The 23,308-nt window shown below is 35.3% G+C and overlaps 5 protein-coding genes across 5 annotated transcripts; 2 read left to right on the forward strand and 3 right to left on the reverse strand.

Annotated features, from left to right (window-relative positions):
- Nucleotides 1–513: 513 nt before the first annotated feature.
- Nucleotides 514–5,137, forward strand: LOC133308283 (protein NBR1 homolog). The gene is made up of 7 exons (XM_061508892.1): nucleotides 514–743; nucleotides 1,670–3,018; nucleotides 3,097–3,235; nucleotides 3,318–3,557; nucleotides 3,691–3,840; nucleotides 4,105–4,671; nucleotides 4,804–5,137. Exons 1-7 carry the CDS (start codon nucleotides 720–722, stop codon nucleotides 4,894–4,896), a joined length of 2,562 nt encoding a protein of 853 aa, XP_061364876.1. The 5' UTR covers nucleotides 514–719; the 3' UTR covers nucleotides 4,897–5,137.
- Nucleotides 5,138–13,269: 8,132 nt separating this feature from the next.
- LOC133308277 (uncharacterized) lies at nucleotides 13,270–13,815 on the forward strand. Its single transcript, XM_061508884.1, has one exon. It carries the CDS (start codon nucleotides 13,328–13,330, stop codon nucleotides 13,658–13,660), a length of 333 nt encoding a protein of 110 aa, XP_061364868.1. The 5' UTR covers nucleotides 13,270–13,327; the 3' UTR covers nucleotides 13,661–13,815.
- Nucleotides 13,816–13,936: 121 nt separating this feature from the next.
- On the reverse strand, nucleotides 13,937–14,832 carry LOC133308275 (uncharacterized). Its single transcript, XM_061508883.1, has one exon. It carries the CDS (start codon nucleotides 14,647–14,649, stop codon nucleotides 14,215–14,217), a length of 435 nt encoding a protein of 144 aa, XP_061364867.1. The 5' UTR covers nucleotides 14,650–14,832; the 3' UTR covers nucleotides 13,937–14,214.
- A 2,563-nt stretch (nucleotides 14,833–17,395) lies between these two features.
- Nucleotides 17,396–19,410, reverse strand: LOC133308288 (pentatricopeptide repeat-containing protein At3g48250, chloroplastic-like). The gene has a single exon (XM_061508896.1). It carries the CDS (start codon nucleotides 19,274–19,276, stop codon nucleotides 17,396–17,398), a length of 1,881 nt encoding a protein of 626 aa, XP_061364880.1. The 5' UTR covers nucleotides 19,277–19,410.
- Nucleotides 19,411–20,987: 1,577 nt separating this feature from the next.
- On the reverse strand, nucleotides 20,988–23,078 carry LOC133308265 (pentatricopeptide repeat-containing protein At3g48250, chloroplastic-like). The gene has a single exon (XM_061508874.1). The coding sequence runs from the start codon at nucleotides 23,076–23,078 to the stop codon at nucleotides 21,195–21,197; it is 1,884 nt and encodes a 627-aa protein (XP_061364858.1). The 3' UTR covers nucleotides 20,988–21,194.
- Between the last annotated feature and the right edge of the window lie 230 nt (nucleotides 23,079–23,308).

A 23,308-nucleotide genomic window follows, 5' to 3' on the forward strand; every position in this document is an offset into this window, starting at 1 on the left:
TTTTTGAATATATTGGTAAAAATTAAACATATAACCCAATACAAATTGAGCAGGACATATTTACAACAAAAAATATTTATCTCCTTTACAATTAATTTAATCACCGTTGATTTCCATCAATCTAATGGTTATAACTTATTGAGAATTAATAATTAATTAATAAGTACAATCCAATAATTTTCAATAAAATATAACTATTAAATTGACAGAAATCAACGATGATTAAATTAATTGTAAAAGTGATAAACTTTTTTGATCTTCCACAAAACAAATTATAAATTAATTATAAAAATGATAAAAAAAATTTGATGATAAGAATATTCTTGCACGATACAAATTATCTAAATCTTTTGCGAGGGAGAAAAATTCTAATCTTACCATCACGATATTTGATTTTTGATATCAACGAAGGGTAAAATCTCTCGGCGGGTCCCACCGTTAACTTTGGGAAGAAGTTATGTTCTTTTAGAAAGAAAAAAAAAATCCAAACAAAAAAGATTTTCTTGTTCGCAAAGCCACCAGCGTATGTAAGTTACTCTCCGTTTCAGAGTGCGTGTATAGCGGCTAACGGGTACGCTAAAGCTAGCGAATTCTCCTTTTCATATATGATCCGTAGAAGAAGCCTTATCTCCGATTAGGGTTAGGGTTTCAGTGTTTTATCTCACTCCTTACTGATACGCGGCTTCCCTTTGTCGTTCTTCGCTTGTTTTCTGAGAGCTATGGAGTCCACTCTAGTGATCAAGGTTCCGATCTTAAATTCCCTTTTTCCTTCTTCTTTTTTTGGTTGTTTGATTATTCGGCGTTTAATTAATTCATTTTTTTCTTTTAAATTTTTGCTTCGAGATGCAGTGCGTTTAGTCAATTTTGAATTGCTTGAGGGAAATAAAATAAATCGTTTTTGGTTCGTGACTTTTTTAGCAGTTGGTTTAGTGTTTGAAGTCTAATAGGGATTTTGTTGTTTCAGTTCGTGGTCGATGTTGTTAGAATTGTATTTGTGCATCCTTTTTCTGATTTCGCCTTTTTATTGTTTTGATGATCGGGAGCACGGAACATTAATTTTATACCATCTTCATATTTAACGAGTTTTGTAAAGACGAATGGAACTGAAATCCCAAATAATGCTTGTTGGGTTTCGGTATGAATAATTTTGTTTTGCCCATAGAAAAATTTAAGCATGCGTTTCATGGAATTCGATTTATTCTTAGCATTTGCTCGATGAGTCTTGGTTTGATTTAATTTATTTGTTTGTTTATTTTTTGGTTAGGTATACCTCATGTCATTGAAACGGTTCACTGTTATGAATTTTATTTGTATAAAAATGTGTGTCTAGTCGAAGGCTCTATAAATAGTACTTGGTTCTTTTTACTGCGGGTCATTGTTAGTTTGTTAATGGTATATGTTTGATCAATGTGACAAGGATCTAGTCAGTCAAATCTATGATCGACATTTTAAAGTTTCTGGTTAATTTTTTTTCATATGATGTGATTTCTGGAGACAGTGGCCATTTTTTTGGTTGAATTTCATCAACAATTATTGTAAAGACTCTGCTGATGATTAATTTCACGTGGTTTTTGACATGTCATAGCTGGGCTTCATTTTGCCTGAGTCTTAAATGAGTGGTTCTATAATCTTGCAAATCTTTTCTTATTGCTTCATTTCCGTCGTACAGGTCAAATATGGAGATACCCTCAGGCGCTTTAGTGCTCGTGTGGATGAGAATAATCGACTGGATCTTGACATGCTTGGGTTGAGGTCCAAGATATGTTCTCTTTTCAATTTCACTGCTGATGCAAATTTAATGCTTAGATATGTTGATGAAGATGGCGACTTGGTGACTCTTGTGGATGATGATGATTTGCATGATGTGCTGAGGCAGCACTTAAAATTCTTGAGAATTGATGTACATATGGGCATTGACAAAAAAAAGAAAAAGAAAAATACTGGGTCTAGTGGAAGTGCCACCCCCTTAAGATCTCCTCCTGTCCCAAAACCTAAAGTTGATGTTTTGCATTCTATTCAAGAGCCATTGAGCGTGGCTCTTAAAAATTTATTGCTTTCAAAAGATGCATCCTCAAGTCCAGTGCTTGTTAATCTTGCTGATTCAATTTTCAAAACGGGACAATCTATTCTGAGTTCTCATTGCCAGCCTCATGTTGCAGCTGGTCCCAGCTCAAAAAATGGTGTTCCTGAAGAAAGTATTACTTCTGAAGCAAGAGGTCAACAGTCTCCGTCTGTGGACTCTGCTTCCACTGCCTGTCTCGATGCTAGGTCTAGTGGAAGTGACACCCCGCTAAGATCTCCTCCTGTCTCAAACCCATTTCCAAGTGGAAATGTTACTAAAGTTGATGAGCCATTACCCATGGCTCTTTCGAATTTATTATTTTCAAAAGCTTCATCTTCAGGTCCAGTGCTTCATCTTGCTGATTCAATTTCCAAAATGGGACAATTTATTCTAAATTCTCATCTTGCAGCTTGTCCAAGCTCAAAAACTAGTGTTCCTGAGGAATCTGTCACTTCCGAAGCAAATGATCTGCAGTCTCCTTGTGTGGGCTCAGCTTCCAATCCCAATCTACAGGTGGAAGCCGGAAATGTGAATACTGGTTTAGTGGCAGGAGTTGCCCCTGTTGATCTCAATACCCTTCCATGTGATCCCCATTCATCTCAGTCCACAAAAGTAAATAGTGATCCACTTTCATCAGCAGATGATGGCAGAAAGGGTAAAGTGTCAACTGATGATCGTTTGGCTTGTAAGTGTGAAAGTTGTAGGGCATCCACGAGCACTGCATCTCATAATAACAGCTCAACCCAGACTACTGCAATGAGTCCTAGTGCTTCCATTGACTGTTCATTTCCTGGGACATATACTATTGTTCATTCAGTGGTACCAAACAATCGTATTCCTTCATCTAAAAGGAGCTATAGTCACACTGAGGTAATGAGTGGTATGTTCCATAAGGGGGTCCGCTGTGATGGCTGTGGAGTATATCCAATAACTGGACCTCGTTTCAAATCCAAAGTGTAAGTGCATTATTATATTTGGATTTTGTGAAATAGCTTTCTGTGGTGTTTCCATGAATTTTATTGTTGTTTATGCAGGAAAGAAAATTATGATCTGTGCAGCATTTGCTTCAACGAAATGGGTAACCAGACTGATTACATCAGAATGGACCGTCCGGTGTCTGTTCGTGCCTCATCTCGTGTGCCACGATGCGTAAATGAACATATGCCAAAATTTGTAACCTCTTTGGATCACCGTTATCTCTTCTTTACTCCCTTTCTATCTTTATGTATTCACACCTCTTTCTTTTATGGTGCAGCCAACATTTCCGCCGCATACTTTTAAAACAGGTGCTATTTTGAAGCATGCTAAGCCAAAGCTAGATAGTCGGTTCATTTTGGATGTCAATGTCATAGATGGTACTATGATGGCTCCATCTACTGCATTTACAAAGATCTGGCGGATGCACAACAATGGCACCTTAGTGTGGCCCAAGGGAACTCAACTTGTTTGGATTGGAGGAGAAAAGTTTAGTGACTCTCATTCAGTTGACTTAGAGGTTTGCTAAATACTTATATTGTAGTTTAATCATTTCCTTAAGTTTGTAAGATTTTCTCTTGGTTTGTTTTGCTCAGTTGAAGAATTTGTAGTATGCCAGTTTTTTGAGTGCTCGCTCTGATTATACATCCCAGGTTCCTGAGAATGGTATACCTGTGGAGAAGGAACTTGACATTGCTGTTGACTTTATAGCGCCTCAGCTACCTGGCCGGTACATATCATACTGGAGGATGGCATCTCCATATGGACATAAATTTGGCCAACGTGTTTGGGTCCTTATACAGGTAAAATGGCAGTATTATACGCATTTTTTTCCTTTAAACATTTTTGGCTGAGAGGCAATTGGTGTTATTTCTAATAGTTTATTAATATTCTTATTCTCTTGCATTATCATGCTTTTTTGGCCAACGTGTGTGGGTCCTTATACGGGTAAAATGAGTGTTTTGAAGGCATTTTTTCCCCTTCATAAATTTTTGGCTGAGACACTAGGTGTTATTTCGAATGGTTTTTAATAATATTTTTACTCTCTTGCATAATCATACTTGCAGGTTGATGCCTCTCTCAAGGACTCATTTTATGATAGCTCTCAAGGTCTGAACTTGAATATTCCCCTCGGTGTCAGTGGATCCAAAGGGCCTCAGATTATAGATATTAATGTTCAACCTGTTGATGATGATACTTTTCTTCAACCCCACAATCCTAGTGCTCCCACTGAACCTGTGAATCAAATGGTTGATGAGGAACTGAGGCAGGAGCTGGAAAACAAATTAGCTATAAATGAGGCTACATCTGTTGGCCCTGCTGCCTCACTTCCCGCAACTTCTGCTGCACCTTCATCTGTTTCTTATCCTATTATCGATTTCTCTGAAACAGCCCCTGCTGTTCCTTCAAATCAACCATCCTCAGCTGTGGATGCTCCATCATCATCTCTAGGGATTGGTGGAAATAATTCTGTAGAAGAGACTCTCCTTAAAGAGCTTGAGGAGATGGGTTTTATGCAATTTGATTTGAATAAAGAGATCTTGAGGATGAATGAATACAATCTGGAGCAGTCAGTGGATGATCTCTGTGGTGTTTCTGAGTGGGACCCTATACTTGAAGAGTTACAGGAGATGGTAAGTTGTTTTCTGGACTGCTTTTTTATTTTGATCTTATTGATGCTTGTTATTTTATTTTTATCATCGAATGTCTTTGCTTTTATTGTTGGCCTGGATGCAATTTTGATTAGTCATGGGGTGTAAATGTAGGGTTTCCGTGACAAGGAGGTGAATAAGAGGCTGCTGAAGAAAAATAATGGAAGCATCAAACTTGTTGTTATGGATTTAATCAACGGAGAGTAGGTTTAGTTGAAATATCTGTTAATGCAATGGTGGTAAAGCATTTTCTTGAAGATGCTTAAAGCCTGGAACTCTACGTATTATCTAATTACCTGACTCGACCTTGTATTGTGGTGCTATTGTCCCCTAGCATTTGAACACTATTTGATCGATCTTATGTTGGATTTATCGTATGTATGACTCAACACTTTACTTTCGTATGTATATAAGTATATTGCTACATCGTTTTGGTTATTTATAGGTGAAGCCTTTTTTTGATTTTAAACAAGCTCTTTTTCTCATTATGCATTTGCAAGTTCTTTCTCCCTGTGGGGCGGGGTCGTCGAGGTTTGATGATTGGTCAAATCTTCCAATAATTGTAGGTTGGGCTGTGTTTAAAGAAAGGGTTGTTAACTGGGGCCTGATTACTACTTGAGGAGCAGTAACTACTGAAAAGGGTTGGTGGTTATTCATTTATTTATTTTACCAAGGCTTTAGTGCTTAATGCGCAAGGACGGTTTATTACAATTAGCTTCACAGCATCCTCCTGTCTCGTCTTTTGCTGTTTATAAGGATGTCTGAGAATTTTAGGGTTTTATAGCAACCAAGGAATCAAATTCAAATTTAATGCATAATATCAGGACGTGGAAACATTTAGTTCACTTGGTTTTTTTTAAGTTTAGAGCCAACTATTTGAAAGTTTCAGGGATTAAGTGCTGGTCTCGATTAGCTTTCGTCTAATTTAAGCGTCTATGTTTTTTCATAGGGATATATTTTTTTTATGTTTTTAAAAAAAGTTATCTTATTTGTAGAAATAAAAGTATAAGTGGGACCCACAGGTAAGAGGAGAGAGAAAAATATTTATTGGACCCAACCTCTTTTTATGTGTGTAGGAAAGTTGTTTATCTCATGTAAAATGAGATAAACATAACCCTTTTTCACAATTTCTTGTATGGATTTTTATTAATCTCATGTTAAATGAAATAAGTTATCTCATCTAGCATGAAAATAATTTTTTCCTTCTTGGGTTTTATTAATTTCATGTTAAATGAGATAAGTTATCTCATGTTATAGAGACAAACTTGTGGGCTCTACCACCTGAAAAAATAAAAAATAAAATAAAATAAAAAGGTTGCACGATTATCGAAGGATGTGTAGGAGGAAAAACTTAATATGAGAATAGTTTTTCCCTTCAAACTTATGGGTTAATATTTTCTCATGTTACATAAGAAAACATTTTTCTCCTACACACAAATCAATGGCATTGCCCACTTTATATTTTTTCTCTCTCATGTATTCTCTCTCCTCTACTTTGTATGTGTAGGAGATTAATCTTTTCTCATGTAACATGAGAAAAGATTAACCCTATGTATATAAGTGTTTAAAAACTCGGTCCGACCATCGATTCGACCGAGGTCAAGGATCATGAGGTAACGGGTTCAACTAGGGGGTCACGGGATTATATCGCTGACTCGATTTTATACATTAAAAAAATATGAATATATATTTAATATGAAAAATTCAAAAAAATTAAACCACCAATCATTAAATATTTAAAATATACTTAACATAATTCAACCAATTACATCCACAAGTCAATATTCACAAGCTAATCAAAGTATTAAACTATCAAAGAATAAAACACATATTCTAATGAAGTTAATGAAAAGTTATATCATCAAACTCATGCTCTTTTTGTCCTTCTCATGCACCTACAACAGTATGTGAGAGGAGATCCCTTACCCAATAGAGAATAGCGGAGGATAGGTTGCGACACGACAAATTAACGGTGGGGAGAGAAGAACCACACGATGGAGGAGATCATCAGAACAAGGAGACTGGGTCTGGAAGAGAAGATCGAAAGAGAAGAAGAAGAACGATTCACATTTCAGATCTAGTTCTAATTGTTTTTTCTTTTACACATCAAACGACGTCATTTCGTGTATAATTTTTTTTTTTTAAATGCAGTGACCCCTCTATTTGGGAGTCACGGGTTCAACCGGAAGGTTTCAGGAATTAGAAGGGTCAACGTGCAAGTAGAGTCTAATTACTAACTCGAACCCTCAGAGAGAGGGGTCAGTGACCCGGAGAGGTCGACCCCGGGATAAGGCGAAGTTTTAAAACACTTAGTGGCTTTAATGTTTCTCATTCTCCTACAAATATGTGAGGAGAAAAGAGAGATAAAAAAAGAAAATAAAGTATCTAATATTATTTTAGAAAATTTTGTCTAATGATCAACGAAACGACATCGTTTTAGGTTGAAAGATTAAAAAATTAGAATGATGAAGACTATTATAACCCTGAAATAAATTAAAATTACCATCACATGATTTTCGTCCCAAAACAACGTCGTTTCGGTAAATATTAGACAAAATTTTCTAAAGTAACATTAGAAAAAATGAACCTATAAAAAAATATATGTCCCACACACATTTACGTGTGTATAGAGATAAATTTATTTCCTATAACATGAGAAACACTATATATATATATATATATATATATATATATATATATATATAGGTGTTAACGGGTTGAGCCGAACCGAGCTTTGGTCTTAAAAGGCTAAGCCTCTGTTTAAATGTGTCAGCCTGACCAAGACTGTTACCTGTTATGAATATAATTATCGACCTATAGCCTAACTTATTTACAAAAAATAAAGCCTGATTTAGCCCATTTAAAAAAATTAAGACAACAAAAATTTATCCAAACAAAATATACAATCAAAAGCCCTAGTAATTCCATAAATATTCATAAATTCAATGTATACCCAAACAACATAATATAGAAAAAAATCATTCAAAAAATCTGTTTAACCTATAAAATGGGGTGCAATGGATTAAGGAGAGAGAAAATGTTATTACAAGTAGTATAAAAAATATAAAATAATTGGGGCTTCGCCCCTTAATGTTATCAAAAAAAAAAAAAAATATAAAAAAAAAATAAAAATTAATATACTGGGCCAGCCTGAGAGGCTCTAAGGTCGAACTTTTGAATTGGAGCCTGAGACCTTTTTATTAAACTTGCTTTTATACAGGTCCAAGTCTTGTTCCAACAATCAATTTTAGGCATGTAAGTTCATGCCTGCTTTAGATAACTTTATCTCCGACTACTAAATCATAACCGTACAAAAATGGATCAACAGTAATAAAGGAAGAGAGAGAAAAAGAGAACCATAACCATTCAAAGATGAATCAATTAATATAAGGAAATAAATAAATAAAACGACATAGTTTTGGAGTGACCGGAGAAAAATATATCTCAAGCAGCTTGAGAAATATTTTTCTTATATATATATATATATATATATATATATATATATATATATATATATAAGAAAAAACATCTATCCTTTTAATGGATATAAATTTATATCCTTTTAGATACTAACCGTTGATTTCCGTCCATCAACGGTTATAATCTATTGGGCCAAACTTAATGGGCCAAATTTATTATTAATTAATTAATAATTTTAATCCAATAAATTATAATCGTTGATAGACGAAAATCAACGGTTAGGATCTAAATGATATAATTTTATATCCTTTAAAAGAATAGATGTTATTCCCATATATATATATATATAGTCTTACAATCTCCTACAATGGATCACCGTTTAATTAATAGTTAGAAAATGAGATCAAATGAGACTTATTATATTAATTTTGATCCAATATTAATAAAATAATTATAAGGGGTTATAAGGTAAAAGAAATTGTAAATATAATTTAGACGAAGTAATCTAAATATTTTTTTTATTCATTAAGTCAAGTAATAATTTATTTTTAATGTTATAAAAAAGGCCGTCTACATTTATTTATTTTTTATGTTTTCAACTTGTTTCCCCCAATATCAAATACAAAAGTAATATAATAAATTATTTATTTTAGAGGTAAATTCCTGGGAAAAAATTTTAAATTTTTTTAGTGAAATTAATCAATTAATTATTCAAATCATTTGACCCTAAAAAGAAATAAAATTTTGTTAATTGTATAAAATATTAACATTTGTTTTTATTTTTTCAGCTTATTGCACAAATTTCGAATATAAAAGATATAATAATTTTTGATATTATATTTAATGCTTGAGTATATTAATCAGTTTTTTAAAGTTTGGCCAACTGATTCAGTGGAGGTACCGGATCAATCGGTATAATATAAATTATACAACAAATATTATAAGGTGTATTCTAATTAATAACTGAGGGTTTAATTCTAAACCAATGTGAAAAGTGAAATATTTTGTCCAATTTCTACAGTCCCTTTGTATGGTGGGAATGCTCTGGAATGGGATAGGGTAATCCCACCCATTGCATTTTGATTGGCTGAAAGTCTGGATTCTTCATTCTTATTGGCCAGTGGAAGAGGTGGAGCAGATCCAAGCTTGTGTCAGTCTCAAGTCTCACACTCTGAATTTTATCATATGTAGAGTCCCCAAATTATGAATCTCCTTTTACTAATTTCCCAAGTCCCAATTTTATCAATCCGGATTATAAAACACTGCAACTATTAAGTGATAGATAATATTATAACTGATATTAAGTGATAGATAATATAAAAATTTTCATCTTAACGTAAATTTATTTTTAAGTAAATAAGTAAAAATATATTTATAATTAATTCAAAAAAAATAAATATAATAATATTAAGGGAAAAACTATTCTCATGTCACATAAGACAAGTTTTCTCTCCTACACACTCTTCGATAATTGTGCCATCTTTTTCTTTTCTTTTTTAAGGTGGTGGAGCTCACTAGTTTGTCTCTATGACATGAGATAACTATCTCCTTTAACATGAGATTAATAAAACCCTAATATTAATTATTTGTTTTTGATGTAAATGAAAATAGTTTTCTAATTTTTTTAATTTTTCATATGAAATGAATGAATGAATCATTCAAATGATTTGATCCTAAAGAGTTGTGATGCTGGTTATTGGGTTATAATAATTTGCAAAATTATTATTTTTGGGTTTGGGCTTACTAGTACTATTTCTGGCCCGTATGATTTGTTGAGTTATTATCACTATTTTTACTTTTACAAATTTCACCCGGATTAGCTTTTTTCGTGTGTACTTTTTGTAAAAAACAAACAATAGGAATTTAGCTCTCTCTTTTCTCAAAGGTTCCCTTTTCTGGTTTATGGTTTTCTTCAATCATCTTAGTTAGTTCTCTACTCTTTTTGTGAGTGTGTGTTTTCTGTGAGAGTAGTTGCAAGTGTGGTACCATGATCTAGGGTCCTTCCCTAGGTTGATTGTGCGGTATATTGAGAGAGTGAGGCTTTGAGGTTATCGTGAAGAGGTGTTGTGTTCTTTTGGGTTTAATCTCTGTTTAGCAGGTGAAAATAGGTTTATTCTTGAGATTCTTGTTCGAGTACAGAACCAGTGGTATCAAGAGCATAGGTTCTTGGGCCTGTGTCATAATTTTTTTATTTCTTGCTCTCTGTTTTTTTCTAATCCATCTTCAACAATCTTTGTGTGCTATTTGTCGCTGGTGTGTTCAAGATGGGAGGTACACACGTGGAGGTGGAGAAATTCAACAATAAAGGCGACTTTAACATGTGGAGGATCAAGATGAAAGTTGTCTTGATCAATAACAAATGTGCCAAAGCAATAGGAGAGGAGAAAGACTTACCTGTGTGAAGGAAAGTCTGATATGAAAGAGTTAGCCCATAGCTTGATTGTTCTCCATCTCACTGACAATGTCCTTAGACAAGTTAGTGAGATTACTAATCCCTACCAACTCTAGACTAAACTTGAGTCAATATACTTGGTGAAATCTTTATCTAATAAAATGTACCTTAAGGAAAATTTTATAAATTTTAAAATGGATGTTAACAAGACTATTGATGAGAATCTTGATGAATTCAAGAAACTCACCTTGAGCCTTGCTAATGCAGATTCTAAAGTGAGTGAAGAGGACCAAATTGTGGTTCTCTTTTAACTCTCTCCCAGATTCCTATAAGGACGTGAAGGCTGCCATCAAGTATGGCAGGCCAAATATGACCTTTGAAGAGGTTATAGAGGCTCTTAGAGCCAAGGAGTTGGAAGTTTCAGCTTATAAAAAATCATCTGGGTAAGGGCTGGTTGTTAAAGGGAGATGTAGCATGAAGGGGCGTGTAAATACCAAAGGGGAGGCTAGTAACTTCAATCATAATGGACAAAATAAGTCTAACAGTCATAATAGTCAGTCCAAAAATGGTGCATACCATGAAAGAACAAAGCATATAGATGTTAGGCTGCATTTCATGAGAGATGTCATTTCAAATGGTCAAGTACTTGTTGAGAAAATTCATACTGCTTATAATCTAGCAGATATTTTAACTAAAGTAGTCCCTGTTAACTAAAACCTGTTAACTATAGTATGGGTGGGCGATTGTTAGTGACTTTCAATAGACTCGCCATTTATGCAACAAGCACTCATTTTGATTGAGTCCGCTAAGATTTTTGCATTTTGTCAAAAAGTTTTATATGCAATTGAACTTGCGTAACTGTATATATGACTTGGGCTGTATGAACTTTATCAATTTTAGATTTCTTTTTTTTTTTCTCAAGCACTTTTCATGTTTTTTCAATATAACACATCAGAGCTTGCAAGCTGTTGCATTAGGGGATGTGTTAAAGAGGTAATAATATAAAATTATTGAAGTTCCATCACTTAACGACTTGAGCATTTTGAATGAAATGATTATTTTAAACGAATCAAACCGCCATCAGATCACCTTTTAGGTTGAGATCCATTGGATCACCAAGAACCAAGAGCCAAACAGAATTCATAGAACAAATAAAAATCCAAATCTAACTATCTCTTTTTGATGTCCTATAGGTCTGAATTATCTATTGAGAACTCAGTACCCTCAACACGGTACAACAGTGTGTCGTATATCAAAATCGGCAATCAGAGGTTGGCCTGTGCGTAGCATAAACGATAAACGCAGAAGGAGAGAGAAACATAGCAATCTTTTAACGTGGGAAACATTTTCCAATGTGAAGAAGTAAAACCCATGAGATACTAGTTCAGAATCAAACTTACACTATATAAATAATGAGTTACAAGAATAAAAAAAATCTCACGAACAAATGGTGATACACTCAGAACTTACCTATAATGGTGGTATTCAAACTTCTCTCTAGATGTGCTCACACAAACAAAGCTCTAAGCTTTTCTTTAAATCTCTCTAAAAAATGTCTAACCCTAACCTCTCATATACCACAAGCTTATATAGGAGAGAAAAAGGGTTCTTGACTATTAAAAGTGGAAACTATTGTTTTTTGAGTTCAACAAAAGTAACGTTGGACCTTATACAACATTGAGGAGGAAAAGTCCAACATTATCAAATTACCAAATCAAGAACTTACCAAATGCAATTGCAAAGCTTACAATTTTCAAAGGTCACTTCTGTTTTCCGAAAAATGAACATTAATGATAATCCAGCGCGGAGTCCTCTATCATGGTTGGGGAAGAACAATAGAAGAGTGTAACCTTTCTCCAGGTTTTGATTATGTCGGGGGCATTAAAAGAAAATTTTAGTGTTTTACATTTATGTTCATAATATTTTTTATGTGCTAATGGAAGAGTTTTTAATAAAAATAATTAATATTAATTTTTAAATATAAAAATAGAATTCAGTTAAGTTTATGAATGTATTGTCTTCCCTAATCAATGTTTTGGACTTTCATTGTTGGCAAATTTATTTTATTTTATTTTAATGTTTGAAAGGTTAAGAGGAAGGGAAATTGTCTCGTTCTAATTCACCGCCAAGAAACCCAATATCTTCTTAGCTGCCTTATTCAATGCTTATTAGGGAAGCAAACACTGCATGGTGTCTCATTCTTGTTTTTTGTCAAATCAAGTGCAGTGTTGAGTCCACGTCCAGCTAAACAGTAGTTCTTTTATGAAAGTGAGGCTCTCTATTAGTACAATTTCGGGACCATAAGGCTCTCTCAAAACGTGGCTAGAATTCTATTCTCTTGGATGGTATCCTGATAGTGTTTCCAGAATAAATGTGTGAACTGACATCCAAAATTAAAAGTTATAGTAAAGGAATTTCTCCCTCTCTAAACAACTTGCCCATAATAATTGTACCTCTGTATTCTGCAGCTATTTTCAATTATTCACATGTCAATTCTAGCGATATATCAGGATTATGATCCACCCTTTTTTCATTACAATATGAGATATATTATCAGCTCCATTCTTTTTTTGGACACATGTTAAATCCAATGTTCTACTCTGTCCCTTCCGGTATTGAATGTTTGAGGAATGGAATCTAAATTACTAGTTGAATCAACTTTTGGAATTGGCAAAAGCCAGGGAATTAGATTCAATCCTGTCAATTTGAGAATAAAATAAAGCATGTATATCTGCCATTCTGCCTATAAGTTGCACCATGTGCTAGTAGGATTACTCATGTGCTTATTCCTGTACTTGTGAGCAAAAACCAACAAAGAGCATAGCAATGTTGCGCTCTCAGGACTACCATGCCCACATTTCAAAAGTGCACAGGACTCCCAGTGTTCTCCCTGATGTCCCTCGGTACCCCAATGCTCACCAGGTCTTCACCAAGAAGGTTAACTCTGAGGAAGATAAGGGATTCAATGGTGGGCATCACAACCCACAAACTCGTGAGAGGCTTGCAGTGGTAGAAGAGTATGAGCAAACCACGGTTCCTGAGAATGGGGTTGCTGAAGTCATCTACGAAGAAAACGTGGATGCTGAAACCAATCAGGACTACCCTAGGAAGAACAAGGGTGGCTTTGAATTGCAAAAGTGGAAGACCTTTAGGCTTTAAGAAGCTTATTATGATCATGAATCCAGTTTGCTACCCAGGTTGCCTAATATACCAAAATCAGCAATATGCTTGTGTGAAATAAAATGCCTGCTTTGCCAGCCATTATGTATGTCAAACTAGGAATGGTGTTTTATACATGTAGTACTTAACTTTTCCATGTAAGAATTATTAATGAAGCATATAGAGCAGTATATCTGCAATATATTTTACACAAAAATACATATTTTTGCCGATTAGAAAATTATAATTATAAAGACTATAATAACTCTGAAATAAATTAAAATTATAAAAACACCATGATTTCCGCCCAAAATAATATTGTATTGGACTTATTGCAGATAAGTTTATGATAACTTATCTGTAGTAACGGCAGAAAATTAAACCGTATATTTTAATTAGCATAAGATGGTTTATTGTTTATTTCAACTTTACCTGTTGTGACTTGAGTACCAGCATCCTCACACATCCTTCAAACAAAACAAAATCAAACTGATGCTATTAGACATCGAAAACAAAAAAATAAAAGTGGCTATTTTAATAAAAGAAGATGAAACTCATGTGTTATTTTCCTGTGGGACTTTGGAGGCATTAAATCGCCTAGAAGACATATGATTAAACAGATTCCTGAGGCTATTCTTACTCTCCTGTTTACGCCTTGTTTGGATTCGAAAGGAACCACATAAGTCATCAAATGGGTTATCTAAAGCCAACCCTGTTTCTATCCTTCTGGACACTGTCACGAGCTCATAGGAGTCCCAAAGTGACTGCTGAAAATTCCAATGAGTGGAAGGGCTTGTGTCCTTAGTTGATGACTTGTTTAATGCTTCGAGCTTAAACCTTGAAGGCTTGCCATGGAAATTTCTTCGACGTGCATCAAATTCACTCATAGGCCTAGAACTACCCGAGTGGCTGTACCAGGCCTGTGCAACGGCCTTCAATATTTCCAAGTCTTGGTGATGTTGTTCTTCAAGCTCTTGCCTCTTCTTCATTGCGTACCGTGACTCTGAGATAGCTTTGTCTTCATTGGGCCATGGCCATGTTACTAGTTTCGAGGATATCACTGCCTCACAACTGCTACAAGGAAAGGGATAAGCTGAGACACACGGAACTTCTCTTCTGGTTGATGAGAAAGCGATTTGTCTTTGTTATCCTAATTTTTGTGACTATGGGATGCAAAAGTAACATGAGTGGCCATTTGGTCAGTGCCAAAGTGGAATATTCATTTATTTATTTTTCTCTTAATTAGGGTTGCAAAAGTAATTATTTACTCGACGTGAGTGATATATAATTTTGATAAAAGGTTAAAATTAATAAATAGTTTGAAAATAAAAATAAAGTGGTAAAAAAAAATTAAACACAAAGCCACAATGATCAATTATCCTCCAACTTCGATAGCTGCAAGCGAGCAAACTTTTGGTGCAACGGTGGTGTATACCACTTCCTTTCAAAATCTACTACTTACATATATTTTTTTATTTTTTATTTTTTTCATCTCACTTTCATCTTCTCTCTATTTTTGATTGGTGTTCCCTACTGAATATATGGTACCACCGTGGTACCTTAAAAATTTCGGCTGCAAGCAATGGGGAGCTATGAAATTTTTGGAAAGGGGACGAAATTATACTATAAAATTTTCCTTTAAATTTATGATTAAGTGATAAAAAATAAAAATAGAAATGATTGTTACATTACAACTAAAGGCCTATGTAGATTTTTAAAGGAGGGGGAATTAGATATATGACAAAAAAATAAAAAATAAAAATAATTATCATTTCTCAAAATTTATATAAATTTGAAGAGAAATGAATGCCTCGCTAATAGAGGTGGCAAAGTGGGCGGCCCGCCCCGTCCCGCCATCAACCCGTCAAAAAATGAGTCAGCCTGTCCCGCCTCGCTTTTGGAAGTGGGTTCAAAAACTCAGCTCGCTCCGCCCCTTTTGGCGGGTTGAGCGAGTTGGCCCGCTAGCCCGAGCCTATTTTACATTGACCCGCCTCGGCCCGCCTATGCCCGCCATCAACCCGCCAAAAAATGAGTCTGCCCCGCCCCGCTTCACTTTTGAGATGGATTGAAAAACTCAATCCGCCTCGCCCCATTTAGCGGGTTGGCCCGCCGAGCCGAGCCCGTTTTATCAGCTCTACCCGCTAACCCCTCGCTCACTCCTATCACTCACTACAAGTGTCATTCCTGATTCCTCTATTCCTAAAAACATCTCATTTTATTTTTTCTAGTTTCTTCATTTGTTGGTGCCTATCCAAATCTTTTATATATCTTTCTTTGTCTTCCATCTTGTCTCAACAATAATATACATTTAGAAAAATTAATGCCAACTAAGACAGAAGAAACAAAGTTCTAGAGAGAAGTGTAATTTTTTAATAATATTTTAGGAAGAAAGAAAACAAGAAAATTGAATCATATTCGTGGATTTGTCAAATTTAATATAAGAAATTTTATTAAATAACATCATATGAAAATATATTTTTGTGTGTGCAAAATTATAAGACCATTTATTTTAGTATACGTGTATGTATGTTGATAAGAATAGGTCGAGAGAGATTTAGCACCCATTTCAAAATCTCAATCAAGGAAATGTTACAATGTTATAAAAATCGGACTGACCCGGCTGGGTTGATCCAAAAACTGATGAATCGGTTATGTAACCGATTCGATTTTTATATCGGACCGGCTATGTTACAGAACCGGTGTGATCCCGTGCGACCCGGCCGGTTTTCGTAAAAACTGGTGACCCGGCCTGGTCTATAAAAAAAATTAATTTATTTTCATAAATTAATGTCTTCTTTTTTTTTTTACTCTCAAACACAAATGATTTGTTTTCTTTTAAAATATTTGAGTGATTTATAACTTATTAACTTACATAAATTATGTTTCTACAACACTAATATTATCTTGATTATGCAATATGCAAGAAATTTTGATTTGATTTATAGTTAGAGATGTCGTTTACTCAACTTGAAACCCTAGTATCACAAATATTATATGTTTAATTGATCTTTTGTTGGACAATGATGTGTAATTTATTATTTTCATATTAAAATATTTGAAATTGGTATATTTTTTTACAAGTATTTAAGTATATTTATAGTTTTTTTAATATAAATTGTAGATTTGCATATACTTACCGGATCATGCGATTGAACCAGTAACCCACTAATTAAACCAGTGACGCAGTACCTTGACCGGGTCAATAATCGGGTCTAATTTAATAACATTGGTTACATGCGTTAGATCTTTTGGTCTCGGTGTGATTCAACTTTTAGTAAGACAAATGTTCAATGCAGCAGTGCTTGAGTTTACGCAATGATGGGAGGCTAGCAGCAGCACCACTAAAAGGCTGATAAGCATTGACCTTGGCAATCTTGAGTTTTCTTGAACACAAACATAACATCAGAGTCATGTAAACTTGCGACTTCTTTTAGCAAGCCAACTGATAGGTATTAACAGGAACTGTTTACTTTCTGATCTTCCCATTGAGTCGGAGTGCCTGGTATTTTAGTTTACTTGAGGGCGGAACAACAAACTAACATTGGAAGCCATAACAGCGTTCCCCCTCAAAAAATATTTTCATATTATGAATTGTCAAGCATGGACATCCATCTCCGATTGAAAAACATAAAAGCTGGAATGTGTAAATCTTTTTAAAAATAGCTATTAAATATTAATGATAACATTACAGGCCATACATGAAAATTTCTTACAGTTTCAAGAATATTCTAGGGATCAAGTACCAGCCATGCGACTCTCAGCTGAACCAAAAAGTTCAGAGATTTTATTATGCTTACGTACATGGTGAGGACACTTGTACAATAGATCTTTGGCCTCAGAGAATCTACCTTCTCGGAATAAGGATTCAAAAACCTGAAGGTAAACTGCAAGCGACGGGTAACTTTTTATACTCAACGCCTTCAGGAATTCTGCAGCATCCTCCACTGTCCCAAACTTTGAAATATACGACACAAAGGGTTCATGATATGGAGGGTAGTTGTGGGTCTTCATCAATCGAAGAACATCAAGTGCCTCTTCAAACTTCCTGACTAATAATAGCTTTTCAATCAGTTTCTTATATGTAGCTTGCCACGGAGATATACGACACTTACTACTTATCTCTACAAGCAATTTGTATGCGCCATCTATTCTATTTTGACCAAGAAAACCATCCACCAGAACGTTCAACAAATCAGCATCTGCATCACAGCCCTTTTCAATCATCTTAGCAAAACAAAGCAATGCCTCATCTACTTCATTGGCATCACAATGCCCTTGGATCAAGATGGTCCAAGTCTTGATATCAGGGATGCATCCACAAGATTCCATCTCCTCCAGCACCTTACATGCTTCTTCAAACCTCCTCCTCTTACACAGTCCAAAAACAACTTGACTGTAGGTGATGTTATCAGGCTCATAGCCAGCATTTCTCATAGTCTTGACAATATTTTCAGCTTCTTCAAATTTCCCAGCACTTGTCAAAGACCTGTGGATTCCATCGTAAATTGCTTTGGAGAGAGTATGCCCTGTTGACTCATATTTCTTAGCTACCCTGAAAACTAAATCCAAATTTGGCTTATCACTTGCAGAGATCCTATTTAAGATTATACTACAATCCTGAACTGATGGCTTATATGAACCATCCATCATAAGCTCATAAAGTTTGACAGCATCCTCCATCATCTTACTCTTTTGAAGCTGCCTTGATATCTTTATGTAAGTATCAATATCCAATTCATGACCCACTCTGTTCATCTCCTCAAGAATACTCCAAAACTCGTCAATTGAGTCAGTCCTGGCAAGAACTCTTGCAATTGCATTGTAAGTCACTGTACTATGCTCATAACCAGATTGCTTCCCAACCCAATGAAAGAACTTGTAAGCATTTAAAGGACAATTTCTAAGCTCTTTCAAAACCCTTATTACAAAATTATCAGACACTTGAACCTTAAGCTTTTCCAGTTCATTGGTAACCTCATCACCCCACTCTGACCCTGAAATGATACCAACCACCTTGGTGACAACACTTTGCATTGTATTATCCTGAAGCATCCGATTATAGAAGTGGGTCAGAGCCACAGAATCACTGTTCATCTTTGCCTTTTTAAAGCCCACAGAAATTGTCAAATAGGTCTCCTCATCAAGATAAAACCCTTTTTCCTTCATCATCCTTAGAGTAATCCAAAATTCCTTCATCGTCTCGTTATTGGCTAAGACTCTAACAATTAAGCTATACACAGATGAACTTGCTCTAAACCATTCTTTCTCACTGACCCAATTGAAGAAAGACGAAGCTTTTTCTGGATTTTTATCCAATCGCTTCAAAACGTAAAGAACAGTTTCATGGGTCAGAGATGGGCAACATTTTTCTAACTCGTGCTCCAACCCTTGGGACCAATCGTTGGTCAGAACAAGCTCCACAATGGAGTTCGGTTTCGAAGAAAAGTAGAGTTTTTGGTGAGTGTTGGAAAAACGTAACTCGTTAGACCCACCCAGAAGGGTTATTGGAGTATAGGGAGTGAAGTGAGTCACCTGGTTCCGAGTTGCAAGAACTCGGGTAGCGAACAACGAGTCCAGGAATCTGAGGGAAGCAGCTATTGCCTTCACGCGGTTCATCGCTTCGTAAGAGGGAAAAACGCAAACGTTGGAGCGCTCTAAAGACGAAATCGAAATGGACGCTGTTATTGTTAGGGAGGGTTTTAGTTTAACGACTGGTTTTGTGGGTATGGATCCAGTTCATGGGCTTTCCATAACCCGACTCAATAGCCCAATTAAATCTTCTGGCTGGGCTAAGCCTAATTGATTGCAACACTTACCACTCACTGTGAATGAAGTTTTGGAGGATTAAATGCATATAGACGAGATTGAAGAGAGCTTTTAAAATTTACCTGTATAATGTTTTGGCATAATAGATAAAAAGTTTATAACTTTAGTATATTAACTTGAATAGTCATTTTTCTAATTTTAAATTATTATTTGTTCTTTTGTCGCAAATTTTTTTGAAAGAAACAATAAAGTGAAATTAAAAAGGCATAAAGTAATCAAATTCTAGTAGCTCAGTTGGTGCATGGAAACTGAACATGTGGGGATAAGAGCATGTCTTCAATCTTCTCTAGTGCCATCTTTGGAAGGAATTTAAAGCATTAATACTGTATTTGTCTTAAATCGAACTAGTTACCAAGCGATGAACAAATAGAATAAAAAATAAAAATAAAAAAACAAAGTAGGCAAATTAGCATCAAATTTTGTGAGTAATTCTAACATCCTTCATAACATTGCCTTATACTAGCTAGTAGCTACGACATCTGAAGTTAGCAACGAGGAAAAACTTCATAACATAACCAAAGCAAAACAATGGAAAGCTTAACATAGGTCAATGTTTTAGTGAAAATGATAATACCCTATAATGTACTCACACTTCAAAAACTTACGTATCATATCCGATATTTTCTGACACTTTTCAAAACTCCGACACTCCAACACGCATTGCAGAGATTCAAAAAAAGATTTAAAAGTTGCATTATGTTACTTTTTTAGTTCCAATTATTAGATTCATTGGATTATAATTATTATTTTATTGAATTTAATATAAATATTTGAAATATCTTATGTTTCTTTGATAAATTAATGAATATTATAAGTTTAGTTCCATTTTTTTGTTAAATTATTGAATATTAAATATAATATATATTACATAAATAAAAAATATTATTTAATATTAAAACGTATTCTAATGTATCAAAATTTAATATTTTTTAAAATTAACATTACATGTCGAAATATTATGTCGCATCCTGTATCGGTGTAAAATAAATAACACCATTCTAGCTCCAAAACGGGTAGTCAACTCAGGCACTCGTAAAAAAAACCAGAATAAAACTGTAAAATTGCAAACCATGATTTACTACAAAGATATCAGCGGAACTTGATAAAAATGAACTAATCTTAGAAGCCGAAACAGCGCTCCTACCTCAATTTTTTTTCTCCCAATTATGAGTTCTCAAGCATGAACATATCCATCTCCGATAGATGAACATAGAAGCTGGAATTCGTAAACCTTATAAAAAATTGCCATTAATATATGACATCACTGGTTTGTACAACCCAGGCTCTCCACCGTGCAAAGACCAAATCCACCAAAGAGCTCGATCAAACTTTATAATTGTGATAAGTTAGGTGCAACTTGCAAATATAAGTCTAGGAGAAAAGAAGTTGTCCCATTTCAAGGTCAGGACATGCCACAAGTCAAGAGCTACGTGATAACCAACCAATGAATGACCACCATGAATCAAAATTGTTGAAAAGTATGTCAATATCATAAATAGGGTGATAATATCCTGCAATTACGTTAATTAGGATATTTGATATTCTTGTAATTACTAGCTCTTTTACAATATTTACATACTTTCTAACAGAATCCAAGACCTTTGACTTTTACTAGTTCAATCCTACCAGTGGAACCAATCTTCACTTGCATAATTGTAGTTATTTGAAGAAAGATGAGATGCATATCAGCGGGGTAAAATTCTCAGTATCAAGTAGCAGTCATACGATTCTCTACTGAACCAAAAAGTTCACGGATTTGTTTACGTTTACTTATATGGCGGCGACACTTGCACCATAGATCTTTGGCTTCAGAGAGTCTACCTTCTCGGAAGAATGATTCAAAAACATGAAGGTAGGCTGAATGGGACCGGGGACTTCCCTTACTCCATGCCTTCAGGAATTTTACTGCATCCTCTACGGTCCCATACTTTGAAATATACTGCACAACGGGTTCGGTGAATGGAGGATACTTGTGTTTCCTCATCAAACAAAGAAGGTTAAGTGCCTCCTCAAATTTCCCGATTCCTAATAGGTTTTCAATCAGTTTCTTATACGTACCATGCCACGGAGATGTACTGCGCATGGTAACAATCTCTACAAGCAACTTGTATGCATCATCTATTCTCTTTTGATTAAGAAAACCGTCAACCAGAGCGCCAAACACAGCAGCATCTGCACTATAGCCCTTTTCAATCATCTTACCAAAACAAAGTAATGCCTTATCTATTTCATTGGCAGCACAGTGCCCTTGGATCAAGATGGTCCAAGTCTTGATATCAGGGATGCATCCACAAGATTCCATTCCCTCCAGCACCTTACATGCTTCTTCAAGCCTCCTCATCTTACAAAGTCCAAAAACCACTTGACTGTAGGTGATGTTATCAGGCACATAGCCAGCATTTCTCATAGTCTTAACAATATTTTCAGCTTCATCAAATTTCCCAGCACCTGTCAAAGCCCTATGGATTCCATCGTAGATTGCCTTGGGGAGAGTATGCTCTATGGACTCATATTTCTTGGCTACCCTGAAAACTAAATCCAAATTTGACATATCATTCGCAGAGATGCTCTGTAAAAGGTCACTGCAATCCTGAACTGACGGCTGGTACGAACCATCCATCATAAGCTCATAAAGCTTGACAGCATCCTCCATCATCTTATCCCTCTGAAGCTTCCTTGATATTTTTATGTAAGTATCAATGTCCAATTCATGATCCACACACTTCATCTCCTCGATAATACGCCAAAACTCTTCAATTGAGTCAGTCCTGGCAAGAACTCTTGTAATAGCATTGTAAGTCACTGTATTATGCTCATAACCAGATTGCTCCCCAACCCAATGAAAGAACTTGTAAGCCTTTAAAGGACAATTTCTAAGCTCTTTCAAAACTCTTATTACAAAGTTATCCGACAGTTGAATTTTAAGCTTTGCTAGTTCATTGGTAACCTCATTACCCCATTCAGACCCTGAAATAATACCAACCACCTTGGTGACAACACTTTCCATTGCATTTTCCTGAATCATCCGATTATAGGAGTGGGTCAGAGCCACATAATCCTTTTTCATTTTCTCCCTTCTAAAACCAGCTAAAATTGCCAAATAAGTCTCTCTATCAAGATAAAACCCTTTATCCTTCATCATCCATAGAGTAATCCAAAATTGTCTCACCGTCTCCTTATTCGCTAAGACTCTAAGAATTAAGCTATACACTGACGAACTTGCTCTAAACCATTCTTTCTCACTGACCCAATTGAAAAAAAACGAAGCTTTTTCTGGGTTTTCATCCAATCGCCACAAAACGTAGATAACAGATTCATGGGTCAGAGATTGGCAACGTTTTCCTAACTCACGCACTATCCTGTCAGACCAATCTCTGATCAAAACAAGCTCTGCAATGGAGTTCGGTTTCGAAGAAAAATAAAGCTTCTGATAATTGTTGGGAAAGCGATCCACAATGGGAGATGGAGTATAGAGAGAGAAATGAGTCACCTGATTCCGAGTGAGTTCCAGCGACCGAGTTGCAATGACTCTGATGGCGAGTGGCGAGTCGAGAAATCTGAGGTTAGCACCAATTGCCTTTAACCGATTCATTCCTCAACGAATGTTGGAGCATTGCATTCCCAACACCTTAGTCAAAATCGAAATGAGTGCTAAGGATGGTTTAACAATCGGTTTTGTCGGGTACGGGTCCAATCCATGGGCTTGTAATAACCCCATTGTAGTAGCTTCATTTATTTTGGGGCAGTGAGTGGGTTGAATGAAAGGGGAAAACCAACCCAGTTAGTCTACTTTGGGCTAAATCTGGGCCTAGGACAGGCCTT

The sequence above is a fragment of the Gastrolobium bilobum genome, unplaced genomic scaffold (assembly GCF_033153095.1).
Source record: "Gastrolobium bilobum isolate Gb01-03AN ecotype WA unplaced genomic scaffold, APGP_CSIRO_Gbil_v1 utg10499, whole genome shotgun sequence".
Taxonomy (NCBI): domain Eukaryota; kingdom Viridiplantae; phylum Streptophyta; class Magnoliopsida; order Fabales; family Fabaceae; genus Gastrolobium; species Gastrolobium bilobum.

What these genes read in the sequence shown, in the direction of transcription:
- LOC133308288 (XM_061508896.1), bottom strand. Translation starts at nt 19,276, where the DNA reads ATGAACCGCGTGAAGGCAATAGCTGCTTCCCTCAGATTCCTGGACTCG.
- LOC133308283 (XM_061508892.1), top strand. Translation starts at nt 720, where the DNA reads ATGGAGTCCACTCTAGTGATCAAG. An exon ending in AGTCCACTCTAGTGATCAAG is followed by an intron (nt 744 to 1,669) that starts GTTCCGATCTTA and finishes TCCGTCGTACAG; the next exon opens with GTCAAATATGGAGATACCCT. An exon ending in ATGAACATATGCCAAAATTT is followed by an intron (nt 3,236 to 3,317) that starts GTAACCTCTTTG and finishes TTTATGGTGCAG; the next exon opens with CCAACATTTCCGCCGCATAC.
- LOC133308265 (XM_061508874.1), bottom strand. Translation starts at nt 23,078, where the DNA reads ATGAATCGGTTAAAGGCAATTGGTGCTAACCTCAGATTTCTCGACTCG.
- LOC133308275 (XM_061508883.1), bottom strand. Translation starts at nt 14,649, where the DNA reads ATGAAGAAGAGGCAAGAGCTTGAAGAACAACATCACCAAGACTTGGAA.
- LOC133308277 (XM_061508884.1), top strand. Translation starts at nt 13,328, where the DNA reads ATGTTGCGCTCTCAGGACTACCATGCCCACATTTCAAAAGTGCACAGG.